At 43.0% G+C, this 13,579-nt stretch overlaps 1 protein-coding gene across 1 annotated transcript in view; it reads right to left on the reverse strand.

The window, feature by feature from the left end:
- LOC138981884 (beta-mannosidase-like) overlaps positions 1 to 12,591 on the reverse strand; it is a 21,151-nt gene extending 8,560 nt beyond the window's left edge. The window contains exons 1-13 of the mRNA XM_070355026.1: positions 12,024 to 12,591; positions 11,443 to 11,591; positions 10,654 to 10,800; positions 9,731 to 9,879; positions 8,882 to 9,081; positions 7,684 to 7,751; positions 6,987 to 7,162; positions 6,372 to 6,540; positions 5,874 to 6,040; positions 4,746 to 4,883; positions 4,127 to 4,203; positions 1,959 to 2,146; positions 927 to 1,106 (exon numbers count right to left, since the gene is read on the reverse strand). Of these exons, the coding sequence (XP_070211127.1) occupies positions 927 to 1,106; positions 1,959 to 2,146; positions 4,127 to 4,203; positions 4,746 to 4,883; positions 5,874 to 6,040; positions 6,372 to 6,540; positions 6,987 to 7,162; positions 7,684 to 7,751; positions 8,882 to 9,081; positions 9,731 to 9,879; positions 10,654 to 10,800; positions 11,443 to 11,566 (1,783 nt within the window). The 5' untranslated portion in view covers positions 11,567 to 11,591; positions 12,024 to 12,591. The remainder of the gene's footprint in view (positions 1 to 926; positions 1,107 to 1,958; positions 2,147 to 4,126; positions 4,204 to 4,745; positions 4,884 to 5,873; positions 6,041 to 6,371; positions 6,541 to 6,986; positions 7,163 to 7,683; positions 7,752 to 8,881; positions 9,082 to 9,730; positions 9,880 to 10,653; positions 10,801 to 11,442; positions 11,592 to 12,023) is intronic.
- Between the last annotated feature and the right edge of the window lie 988 nt (positions 12,592 to 13,579).

Raw genomic sequence — 13,579 nt, forward strand, 5'->3', positions numbered from 1 at the left:
CAGGTCAGTGTCCGCGAGGCAGTTGTTCAAAATTCCTTGAGTGGAGGACAGGGCTTTACCAAATGCAACTGCTCTGGGGGGAAAAAGTGTCAAACAAATAGGTGTAAATGCTTCAAACGTAAAGTACTCTGCAACAGTCGTTGCCACCAAAGCCTGACATGCAAAAACAAATGAACAGAAGAATGCCTGGTACTCAAACTATGTGTGTATGTGTGTGTGTGTGTGTGTGTGTGTGTGTGTGTGTTGGTGTATGTGTGTGTGTGTGTGTGTGTGTGTGTGTTGGTGTGTGTGTGTTTTATTCATTGCTCTACATTTTATCTACATTTTAAATTCTTGCACATATTTATAACCATTTCCATTCCTAAAGTGCACAGTGCAAATGCTCTGAACGTAAAGCATTATGCCACTAAAGCCTGGCATGCAAAAACAAATGAACAGAAGAGTAATTAACACTCAAATCTACATGAAAATGTGTGTATTTTAGTATTTCATTTTGTTATTATTCTTTTATCTACCTTTTAATCTGACAGATAATAACATTAAAATCTGGTACATATTTATAACCCTTTTCATTCTTATTGTACACGTGCGTGCGTGCGTTTCGATTGATCAAGAGTTTGTGTGTCAGGCATTTCTGGAAATGCCTAACAGCTAATTTCAGTCATTACTGGAAATGACTAAAATATCCAGCTAAACTTTAGGCATTTCCTGAAATGACCGAGTGAATCAGTCATTTCCGTAAATGACTACTTTTCGGTAGTCATTTCCGGAAATGCCTGGTTTCCCAACTTGCCTGTAACATATATACAGTCACACATACACAAAAACATACCCCTCACACCCCACACCCACAAACCCACCCTCACCCCAAACACTCACCCCAAAACACAATACACTGAACAACCAACGCACCACCCTGAACTCACCATCGGGGTGGTGCTGTCTGTGGAACGCCTGAGAAGAGTTGTAGGACAAGTCGGAGGATTCCAACACACTCAGCAGCGTGTCAAAGTTGCACCACGCCTCGGCACCGTACTCGGAGGTCAATCGCGGGATGGGGAACTTGTCAGTCTTCCACTCATCCATAGAGTAGTCGTAGAAATGAGCTGCACATGTTTTGATTTTTTAAAGTTTTTGCTGTTGTAAAGAATGAGAAAGTGGACATTAGGCACACACAAAAAATAGTCTGTTTACGGTATCCCGACCGACCCTATTTTTTCGCGCGACCCTAGACTCTTTTTTTTGCATTTGGGGGGAAAAAAAAAAAAAATAAAATAAAAAAGGTCTTTGTTTTTTGGCAAAATAGCTTAAAAATATAATTTTTTGGAAAAAAAATAAAACAAATCCCAACCTACTGACCCTATTTTTTTGCCTATGTTACCGTAAACAGACTTTTTTTTTTGCCTTAGTATCATTCAACTCAAACGGGTTTTATGGTAGTCTGTTGACGACAAGTTAATTTACAAAACAATTTATATTCGATGAAAACAAATCTCTATTTGTGATTTATCAGTCTATTTGCATCAGCTATAATTTCGTGTATGTCAGCAAAACTACTCATTTTGTATTCTCTTCAGAATTACAGGACGTCAAAATTTTAGTTTACAACTTTCCTCTGTGGTGCCAAATGTATCTGGTAAATTGAACTACCCTTTTCTTTTACACTAAACGCATACCTCCTTATTAATATTTGGTTGTTTTTGGTTGTTGGAGTGTTATGGGGTGTGTGGTGGTAGTTTTTTTTTATAAATAGGAATGAAATATAAAGATTAGGAACATTAAATGCAAATAAAAATGTCATTCAACCACACCTGCCTGTATTTGCCAGACTTGTTAGGTCAAATATCTTCTTTTTTCTCGTTTTCTTTTTTTCTCTTTCTCCTTTCTAATATTTGTTTAGTTAGTTTGTATGGATTTCTTTGCTTTATCTTCAATCAGACCTGTCAAATCACACTCACTATCCCCATAAAATTCAGATCTGGGGTCCTTGGCGACGTATCCCTCAGAAGCCGTTTCTTTGCCGTTGCTGGGGCTTGAAGGCACGAAGACACGGTTTGGATTTTCTGCAGTCACTATGGGCATGATGGTTTTGATGTACAACGTGATGTAGTCGTTGTAGTACGTCGTGTAGTTCGCCTGGCCAGCCCTGAGAGAACGAAAGTCTAATGATTTGAGCTGGTAGTGAGAGAGAGGGAGAGAGAGAGGGAGGGTGGACGTGGAGAAAGGGTTTGGGTTTTCTGCAGTCATTATGGGCAGGATCGTCTTGATGTACAGCGTGATGTAGTCGTTGTAGTACGTCGTGTAGTTCGCCTGGCCAGCCCTGAGAGAACGAAAGTCTAATGATTTGAGCTGGTAGTGAGAGAGAGGGGGAGAGGGGGGAGAGTGGGATGAGAGGTTGTGGGGGGGGGGGGGTGCTGCTGTCACTTTGGGAATGATGGTCTTGAGGTAGTTGTTGTAGTAGGTCGTGTAGTCCGCCTGGCTAGTCGTGAGAGAATGAACATCTCATGGTTTGAACTGTTATAAAGAGAGGGGATCGAGGGGAAGGGAGGGAGAGAGAAAGAGAGAGAGAGAGAGAGAGAGAGAGAGAGAGAGAGAGAGAGAGAGAGAGAGAGAGAGAGAGAGAGAGAGAAAAGAGAGAGAGCTTTACATTTGCAGCGGGCGAACGTTTTAACGACAGTTTACAAAAAAAACAGATGTTTCCACACGCCGAATTAATGTGTTGCTCTGCATTTCTCAATCATGAAAAAAAAATACAACGGAAGGGAGCTTACTCTGGTTAGAGTTTTAAGAGTTGCCTATCCCTGAAAGAATGAGTTCCGGTAAAATAATGTAGAAGAAAAAGTCAACTCTGCGTTATTGTGACTATTTCGGTCTAAATTAGGGTCCAAACTTGTAACTGCTTACAAGTCTCTCGGTTTATCAAATTGTGTCTAGCTGTGACAAGTTCGCCAGCTTCAAATTTTCTTTGGTGATATGGGTAAAGCATTACGTATCCTTAGCGGATTATGACTTTATTTAGTTATTGTGCAGAAAAACAGAAATGCTGGAGAAAAACTGTTTGTTTCTGCAGCATTTCTGCATAATGTCATCTTTCGCGAGAGCAACGTTTTTTTCTGCAGTAAAACAGTTTTACTGCAGTAAAATTGAAATCAAGAATGCTGCAGTAAAACGGTGATGTTGTTTTACTGCAGAAAACCTGTTTACACTTTTTCTGCAGCATTTTGTACTGGCTCATTATAATGTTGGAGCACGCGAGCCCCCCTCTGTCGAGAGATGGAATCATCCAAAATTACCAATAGTTGTGCGTGACACGAATGTATTTTGTCTGTCTGACTATCCCAGGGGGCGACGAATACAAACGCTACTTTACAAGGTCGTTTGTTTTTCTCCAGAAAAACTGTCACAGACTATTCTGAAGAAAACGTTAATCGCAATAATGCTGCAGAAAACCAAGTAAACATTATGCTTCAGAAAAACTGTTTTACTGCAGTAAAAAACGTTGCTTCGGCGAAAGATGACATTATGCAGAAATGCTGCAGAAAAGACAGTTTTTCTCCAGCATTTCGGTTTTTCTCCAGAATAACTGAATAGTGTCATAATCCGCCAAGAGCCAGTACAAAATGCTGCAGAAAAAAATGAAAACAGGTTTTCTGCAGTAAAACAACAGCACCGTTTTACTGCAACATTCTCGATTTCAATTTTACTGCAGTAAAATGTTTTGCTGCAGAAAAAAAAACGTTGCTTAGGCGAAAGATGACATTATGCAGAAATGCTGCAGAAAAGAACGGGTTTTCTCCAGCATTTGTCTTTTCTGCAGAATAACTGAATAAAGTCATAATTACGTCCCTCAATCGTTCAGTATCAAGGCCAGTTGTGTTGGTCTTTGAGTTTAAGATGTTACTCCACGTAACCAAACCTTCTAAGGGGCTTGGAAACGGAGACACACGAATGCAAGAAAAAGCAACAAAACAAAGGTTAGCTCCGTACTAAATATATGGCAGCTCACTTTCCCAAGTGTGAAAACAGCCCGACTTTCAATGAGGATACCCTCACAGGACTATAATTATTATGATACCCTATCATTATCTTTATCCTTATCTTTCTGCAGTCTGCATCACACGCTTACTTGTTGCGTACTATGCCTTCATTTTCGTTGTTCCCAGACCACAGCAAGATGGAGGGACGATGCATTAGTCTTCTCACCTGGAATTCAACAGCAAATACTTCTATTAAAGGTGTCTTGCTGTCCTCTCAGACAAAGGTGTCAGTTACGACATTATTTTTAAAAGACCAAAACAATCTGATGTACTCACATGTGAACAAAGACGAGGCAGTTACAATTAAAACTGTTTCGACCATATCAGTCTTCTTCGGGTAAACATTAAGCAAAACTAAGCAGAAAAAAGAAGAAGACAGACGATACAATAGACAGAAGAACCACAGATGTCACATACCAGAACATACGGACAGTGGGAGAAAGGGAAGCTACTCTAGGTTTGAACAGTGAGTTTTCATACATTATTTTTAGACACAAAGGACCCGTCCGTACAGAAATCAGAATGTTCATATTTGGTATCTGCTTCGTAACGTCTGTGTCTGAACATGAAGGCAGATCTTCCGCGTTTGTGGACTGCGTGTGTGGCCGTTTGCCGTTGCTACTAGCTTTCCACTGGGGGGAAGCGACCCGAATTCCCAAGAAATGTGCAAATATGAGAATCTTTGAATATCTTCACAAAATCACTCACCTGATACCTGACTTCTCGCCTTACAAGGGATAAGAAGTCCTCGTCAGTCGGGTAGAGAGCGTCCGAGAACATGAGGTCTTGCCAGATGAGGATTCCCATCTCGTCTGTCAAGTCGTAGAAGTCGTCAGATTCATACACCTGAAACAAGATTATTTTAGGCCCATAACCTTGCCGACGTTGAGAGCTAGTGAGATGTCAGAGATCTTAATGTTTTCGACGCCAGTTTTTTAAGAAGATGGGAGGGAAGGGGGAGGGGGCACATCGCCTCTCTCTCGCTGCCTTTATTACCTTCCCCGATCGTGAATGTTCTGCATTATATTTTTTTATTAAACGTTCCCCATATTACATTAAATTAATTAATCAAAATGATATTAATTAATTAATTAAAATCAAATGAGGATGAAAGTCGCTCGTTCATGTCAATGCTTGTTATTCTCTCAGGTGCCAGGAGATTGGTTCCGCATAAATGTCGCTCTATTGCACACGCCGTATGCATTTAGAGCTCTTACTTCCCTTTGTTTCTCAGCTCCCCAGATTAACCCTTCTTGCTTTTGAGAAAGGCACTTACACCTGCGACATTTTAAGCAGATGTATGACTAGCAGGGCTCCCCACGGACGCCCCTCTTAGAGGGTCCCGGGACCCCCACTTTTAATTTTTAGAGGGTCCATGGACCCCCACTGCAGAATTTTAGAGGGTCCATGGACCCCCACTGCAGAATTTTAGAGGGTCCATGGACCCCCACTGCAGAATTTTAGAGGGTCCATGGACCCCCACTGCAGAATTTTAGAGGGTCCATGGACCCCCACTGCAGAATTTTAGAGGGTCCCAAGGGTCCAAAAGCCGAAAAGTCCCGGTGAACTTATAACACATTGTGGTCACGCATAGTGTGCTGTGTACAATAGCTGAAGATTGCAGTCTGAAAAACTATATACGGTACGCACGATAAAGGAAATTGAGTGCGTCCCAGGACCCGCTCTTTTAAAGTTTAGTGCGTCCCGGGACCCCCTCCATACATTTCTAGTACGTGTTTTCGGCTGCTAGTGCGTGTAGGACGCAGGGACGCGCACTTTCGGGAGCCCTGACTAGTCCCCTCCTCTCTCCTTCAAACCCGGGATAACTGAACCTACCCCTCCACCCCACACTCTCATGCCGTTGATGTGGGCTTCAGCAGCCGACTTCAAGAGAGAGCGAAGACGATCCTTGGTGATGCGTTCCTGGAAACTGTCTGCCGGGATCCAGTTCGTTCCCTTCAGGAAGATCGGGTATCCGTTGACCAGGAAGTAAAAAGTAAGCCCTGCAAAAAGGAGATGATAAAAATAACAATGTTTATATATAGCGTTATTCACCGCCAAATCGCAGTATCAGGGGGCTTTACAAACAGTTCTTTACAAAATAATGTGCGTGTGTGTGTGTGTGTGTGTGTGTGTGTGTGTGTGTGTGTGTGTGTGTGTGTGTGTGTGTGTGTGTGTGTGTGCATGCCTGCATGCCTGCGTGCGTGCGTGTGTCTTTGCGTTTTGTTTTGTTTGCGTTTTTGTTAGCTTTGAGTTATTTCATGGGCGTGTTTTGCAGTAGTTGTTTGCTATTTTGTTTCTTTCTTGTGTCTTCCTGTCATTCTCTGCACTCACCGTGACTGGGATCAGATGAAACTGGGTCCTCCACCAATTCTATGGTGCGAAAACCCACACGAAGCTGGCGAAATGATATGTCTTGGTCAGTGCCCACGAACACGAAACTGACGTAGTACAGACTCTGTTCGCCGTAACCATTTGGCCACCATCGCTTAACATTTGCACTCTGAAAAATACAACAAGATTTTTCCTTTTTATTGAAAGGAAAAATTGAATTCTTAAACACAATAGTCTGACAAATACACATGTCTTATTCAAGTTTAAAAAAAATATTCTTCGGCTAGAGTCTGAAGTATAAGACTTGGTCTTAGATAACATACACATTAATTATCTTTGACAAATAATATTGTTGTTGTTGTTGTTGTTGTTGACGTTGTTGTTGTTATTGTTGTTGTTGTTGTTGTTGTTGTTTCTGTTTTCGTGATGTAATCAACACAATCAGCAACAGCAGCAGCAGCAGCAGCAGCATCGTCGTCATCGTCATCGTCGTCGTCGATGTCGCCGTCGTTGTCATCATCATCACCATTATCACCACCAACATCATTATCATCATCAGTATCACCACCACCACCACCACCTCCACCATCACCACCATTGACAGTGGTCTCTGACCTGTGGCACGGTCAGGTCAAACGCGGCCCAGTTGCGGTCAGCGGACACAGTGACGCTGTGTGACTCAGAGATGCCAGTGGCCTCCAGTGTGACCTTCAACTGACCCTTGACCGACTGACCGCTGCTGACGTTGAAATAAGTCTTGGTCCTCAGCACCCAGCCCTTGCCTGTGGAATCTGTTAAAGAAATTGAACATGTGTGGGATTTTGTCTGTTCTTGTCTCTTTAATTTACTGTTGTTAGTTTTTAATGACGAGATGGGGAAGAAAGAAACAAAAACTCCCAGTCCTGACAACTAAAATCTTGCGGAGGCACACACTTTTGCAAACCTCACTGTGAGTTTAGTGATTTTGTTGTTGTTTTTGTTGTTGTTGTTGTTGTTTTTGTTTTTGTTGTTTTTGTTTTGTTGTTGTTGTTCTTCTTCTTATTATTATTCTTGTTGTATATATGCTCACGGACGTTGCCCCTAGCTGTGTTCTAGTTTTGTTTTCTGCGCACACACACACACACATACACACACACACACACACACACACACACACACACACACACACACACACACACACATACAAATACACACACTCATACTGCGTGACCGAGACAGGAAGAGACAAAAATATGGAGAAAGAGAGTGAGAGTCGAGGAATGAAAAACCTACAGACAGACAGACGAACAGACCAATAAATATCAATACGTACCAGGCATCACTTCAACGGTTGCCATGTCAATAATTGCCGAGGTAAACGATTGTAGAAAGATAGGCTTCCTGGAAAAGAAATCAATTTATTCTAAAATATCACGAAACGCGTCATTTGCGTGTTTCGGTGTCTGTTCCTCCGCTTGTATGTCTGCGTATAAGTGTATTTGTGTGGGTGGAGGGGGGGGGCGGATGCAAGAATACCTAGCATATATCAGATTTGGTACAGTGTTTTTTTCTCTTTTATTTGGTCTTTTTGTTGTGGTCTTCTTTATTGCACACAGGCAGTATCATCTGCATACTAAGCCGAACGGATGGAGTCGTAAATCAACAATTACAATCGTCAATAGACGAACTCGGCAAATTACACTTTGGGGGTTTGCTGACTGTGGGAGAGTTGTACTCCTTGAAGATGAGGCAAGCTGAGCTATTGGAGCTGTCGGATATGAAAAACAAAGGGACGTAAGCGTTGCAACAAGAGTATGTGAGAGTTGTGCAGAACCAATCTCCAGGCAGCTGAGAAAACAACAAGCATTGAAATGAACAAGCGACTTTCGTCCTCTTTTCTGAGATTTGCTTTGGGAGGTCGTTATTCACTTTGACACCAAAGTTGCCTCATTTCATCAATGATTACAATTCTTTGATACGCCATTAGGGGGAAGAATTTACCCGATGCTCCCCAGCATGTCGTAAGAGGCGACTAACGGATTCTGTTTCTCCTTTTACCCTTGTTAAATGTTTCTTGTATAGAATATAGTCAATTTTTGTAAAGATTTTAGTCAAGCAGTATGTAAAAAATGTTAAGTCCTTTGTACTGGAAACTTGCATTCTCCCAGTAAGGTAATATATTGTACTACGTTGCAAGCCCCTGGAGCAAATTTTTGATTAGTGCTTTTGTGAACAAGAAACAATTGACAAGTGGCTCTATCCCATCTTCCCCCTTTCCCCGTCGCAATATAACCCTTTGTGGTTGAAAACGACGTTAAACACCAAATAAACAAACAAACAAACAATATAAACAGAGTTATTTCTTAGCCTCAACAATGGCTCTGTTTCCTCATCTCTTATATATTCTTCTTTTTTTTCCTTTTCTTTACCATCTTAAGTCGGCGTCACACCCGGGAACATGCCCCTAATGGTTTTACCGTGAGGGCGTTAAAAAACACTTATCATCACCCTCAACAATGGTATGCACCCACCATATACCCTGGGTGGGAAAAGCCGGCCCCCAGTCCCAGGAGAAGGAGCAGGGTTCTTTGCGGATGAAGTTGGCGTGACAGACCCCGTTCTGTGCGGGCTGGGGGCACACAGGGGTCACTGTGTAGGGGTAGCTCGCCGCCTCTTTTGCCGCGTAGTCCACTGCCGACTGGAAGACCAGGCTGATGCTATTCTGTCCTGTCTGAATAACACAACAACAAAACATTTATTGTGTAAGGTTTTCTGCTTTCTCATGCTGAAATTAGGGACTGGTGTCTTAGAGGCAGAGAGGCTAAAATAATGTTGAGGAGGGTCCTTAAAGCCTAATATTAAGTCGGCGAAGTCGTCTTCGTGAAGTCTACTTCACAAAGGTTGCTGGACGAAGCTCTGCACTGATTTTTCGGTAAAAATACTCATCGACGTGTAGGCAAAGTTGACTTCGGTCTCAGTTAAGGACAGCCTTAAGAATGGTAGAAAGGCAAAATAAATGTTGGGGAGTATCCATAACAACAAGGACCCATGTAATGGTCTCACATCTGACAGCGAATTAACAAAGCATTGCTGTCATTGAGACACTTCTGGTCTGGAGCTGCTGGAGTCTGTCGGTGAGGTCATCAGCAAACGATTGCTGGAGTCTGTCGGTGAGGTCATCAGCAAACGATTGCTGGAGTATGTCGGTGAGGTCATCAGCAAACGATTGCTGGAGTATGTCGGTGAGGTCATCAGCAAACGACTGCGGGAGTTGTTATCTGGCTGACTGGGCCTCTCCCACTGTAGCTGGGTCCACAATCTAAAAGCACATGGATGTTCCAAAACACTGAACAGTGGAATCCCCATTTTAGTTCCTGTACCTGCAAGTAGGGTTTGACGTCCCAAGTGTATCGGATGTACATGTCATTGGTTGTGGCCACCTGCCGCCCGTTGATGAAGACAGTGGACACAGTGTCTATCCCCTCTGCCACCAGTAGTATGGACTTGGCACCGCTCATTTCACTGCCCACTGGAAATATGCATAATCATGGTCGTTACATTGAGCATCTCCAGATCACTTCTCGCTATAAATCAAAAATCCAATGAATGTCTGTAAGAGGGAAGAGAACACATTGTTTGAGGGATTGGGAGGGATTGAGGTTAAAAAAAATCTTTAAACCGTGAAATGACAGATGGGGAGGAACAGATTGATAACTCACCAGATATAGCCTATACAAAATGGATGCTTCAAATGTTGAGAAAGCATTGCATGTTTTTATAGTTTCTTCGAAGCGAAACAGGTTCCCTGTGTCCTGGAAGAAACTTAGTATACTGGCAGAACATAAACATGGAAGTAACCCATCGTTATGTCGCCGGTGGCGGCTACAATATTTTATGTATATCAAACCTGGTTCCTTCATTAAAACAAAGGTCATTTTCTTTTGGAAAAAGCGTTAAATGAGGGTTGTTCGATATAGCAACGTACATAATATTGGATCCCCATACTTAAAAATATTTGTTGTGCTGCAGGAATGCGCAGCTCTTAGTCCCATTGATTGATTGATTGATTGATGGATGGATGGATGGATGGATGGATGGATGGATGGATGGATGGATGGTTGAATGGAAGGAAGGATTGATGGATAGGTCGATTGATTGATTGATTGATTGATTGGTTGATTGATTGATTGATCGATTGATCGATTGATTCAGTATGTTTAAGTAACAGAACTTATGATCATCACTGCAGACTATAGTGGCTGCAAAACGCATTATACATGTACATGCTCTATGTATGCCGCACCTTCAAAATTCCTGGTGTAAGTCCAGTTTTCCTGTCCAATCCACCTGAATTTGATGTCATTGTCCCTGTAATATGGATCCTTGATGACGTTGTTCTCCATCAGAGCAGTATACATACTGCCGGGCACCTGGCCCATGACTGATATCCCTGAAAAACAAAAATCTCAGTTTGTCTCAATTCACAATTAGGGGTTCTTAATCAGCAAAATAGAAATATTGAGTGTACGGGCGTTAGTACACTGTTTTACCGTTCATCTTGAAGCAAATATTACTTTTCCCCAATTAGTAGTAATCACTACAGTTAAAGAGTTTTCAATCAGCAAAATACATTTTTGGTTAACCACAAGTATATGAAGCATAAACGTGTATTTGGCAGTCTGCCCAATTGCAAAACTAATGTGACAACTAATTAAATCAAGAATAAAACAGGATTGGTTATCAGGTACTAAAAAGGGAGGCCTGGTAGCTCAGTTGGCAGAGCACTGGACACGTGATCCTTTGATAACGGGTTCGAATCCGGGCAGGGACGGACATGGGTCAACTTTATGTGCAGACTCGGAGACAGTATTCATGCCCAACCCCTGTGTCACCACAGTGAAACATAAAAGACCTGTACCTCGGTCATTCTGCCATAAATGCAGGTTGGCCGATTACACCTCGCAAACACCTGGGTAGCGCGACTCTTGTTGCTGCTAGCTTTCCATCGTGAGGAAGCGATCAGAATTGCCCAGCAGGGGGAAAATAAAGTAATGGGAATGAAATTGAAATGGAAATAATGACATCCACTCACCTCTAGCAGCACTGGACACGTTCCAGGAACCGGTCAGGTCCATCAGCAAGACACTGGCACCACTTGACCCCAGCATTGCTGTCACCACGAAGCACGTGAGACTCACACTCACAACTGGATGCATCGTGATTGCCTGGATGATTCTGGTTCTACGATGTGGTAATGAAAATGATTTTTGAAAGAATAAACTGTACATTTTCTCACATCTTTTTTGGTTTTCTCTCTCTCTCTCTCTCTCTCTCTCTCTCTCTCTCTCTCTCTCTCTCTCTCTCTCTCTCTCTCTCTTCTAAGTATTGAGTTATCTCACAATGGGCGAGGGCCGGATGAAAAAAAGCATTTTTGCATTGCTTATTCTGTCAACCTCAAAAAATGAATTTCATTTTAATTCCATTCAATTTAATTCTCTCTCTCTCTCTCTCTCTCTCTCTCTCTCTCTCTCTCTCTCTCTCTCTCTCTCTCTCTCTCTCTCTCTCTCTCTCCCTCCCTCCGTCAGTGCGCATCTACACAATTATATGCCTGTGCTAAATTTCCCGATAAGATAACACTTCCAAACAGAATATCTTTTTGTTCTAAGGAAGTACCTGTTTCAATTGTGGCAGAATCGCATCCAAAATGAAGAGATGTGACAGAACAACACACGCAGAGTAAAAAGTGACGAAACGCAATCGTTTGCCACTTAACGGGACATAATAAAAGGTACATGCCTACTCGTGTAAGCGATCATGTTCATCATCGTTCACAGATCTGTTCTGGCCGAAATTTACACGGGATCAAAGCATCGTACGTTCCACTGAATCACTTGCAAGACATCTCCAGCCTGGCTATTTCCTGTGCAGTTTTTGGGGGGTGTTGTTTTGTTCCTGTATTTGTGTGTGTGTGTGTGTGTTTTGTGTGTTTGTGTTAAGTAGGCTTAACTTTGTTATTGACCTATTTTAATATGCTAAATCAATTGCCTTAAACTATACTCGGTCGCACATAGTTTGAAAACACACACACCCACATAAAAAACCAACTTGTTTTAGTTCGTATATCTGTTGTCGTTATCTCTGGTATGCAAACATTAAGGTCACCGTTTTCTGTATGTAGGCCAGACACTGAGAATGCTGATTCAGCTTTTTGTATAGGTGCGAACTTGTTAGAATGAAGGATGCATTAAAGTGTGCAGGAGAGAGAGGGGGGAGGCAGAGAGATAGGGGGAGAGAGAGAGAGAGAGAGAGAGAGAGAGAGAGAGAGAGAGAGGAAGACAGAGAGATAGAAGAAGACAGACAGGCAGACAGATATACACACAGAGAAGCACAGAGAGAGAGAGAGAGAGAGAGAGAGAGAGAGAGAGAGAGCAGAGAGAGAGAGAGAAAGAGGAGGAGAGAGAGGGGGCAAATAGGGAGGAGGAGAGAGAGGAGGAGAGAGAGAGAGGGGGAGGGAGAGAGAGATAGAAGAAGACAGACGTAGACAGGCAGACAGATATACAGACAGAGAAGCACACACACACACAGAGAGAGAGAGAGAGAGAGAGAGGGAGAGAGGGGGGTGGGGAGGGAGAGAGAGGAGGAGAGAGAGAGAGAGAGAGAGAGAGGGAGACAGAGAGGGAGACAGAGAGATAGAAGAAGACAGACAGGCAGACAGATATACAGACAGAGAAGCTGAGAGAGAGAGAGAGAGAGAGAGAGAGAGAGAGAGAGAGGGAGAGAGGGGGTGGGGAGGGAGAGAGAGGAGGAGAGAGAGAGAGGGAGGAAGAGAGAGATAGGTGAAGAGAGAGAGAGAGAGAGAGAGAGAGAGAGAGAGGAAGACAGAGAGATAGAAGAAGACAGACGTAGACAGGCAGACAGATATACAGACAGAGAAGCACAGAGAGAGAGAGAGAGAGAGAGAGAGAGAGAGACAGAGAGAGAGAGAGGGAGAGAGGGAGAGAGGGGGTGGGGAGGGAGAGAGAGGAGGAGAGAGAGAGAGGGAGGAAGAGAGAGTTAGGGGAAGAGGGGGAGAGAGAGAGAGGGGGAGACAGAGAGAGATAGAAGAAGACAGACAGGCAGACAGATATACAGACAGATATACAGACAGATATACAGACAGAGAAGCAGAGAGAGAGACAGAGAGAGAGCGACTGAGAGAGATAGAGAGAGAGAGCGAGAGGCTGCTAGCG

Source organism: Littorina saxatilis, linkage group LG12 (genome assembly GCF_037325665.1).
Source record: "Littorina saxatilis isolate snail1 linkage group LG12, US_GU_Lsax_2.0, whole genome shotgun sequence".
NCBI lineage: Eukaryota > Metazoa > Mollusca > Gastropoda > Littorinimorpha > Littorinidae > Littorina > Littorina saxatilis.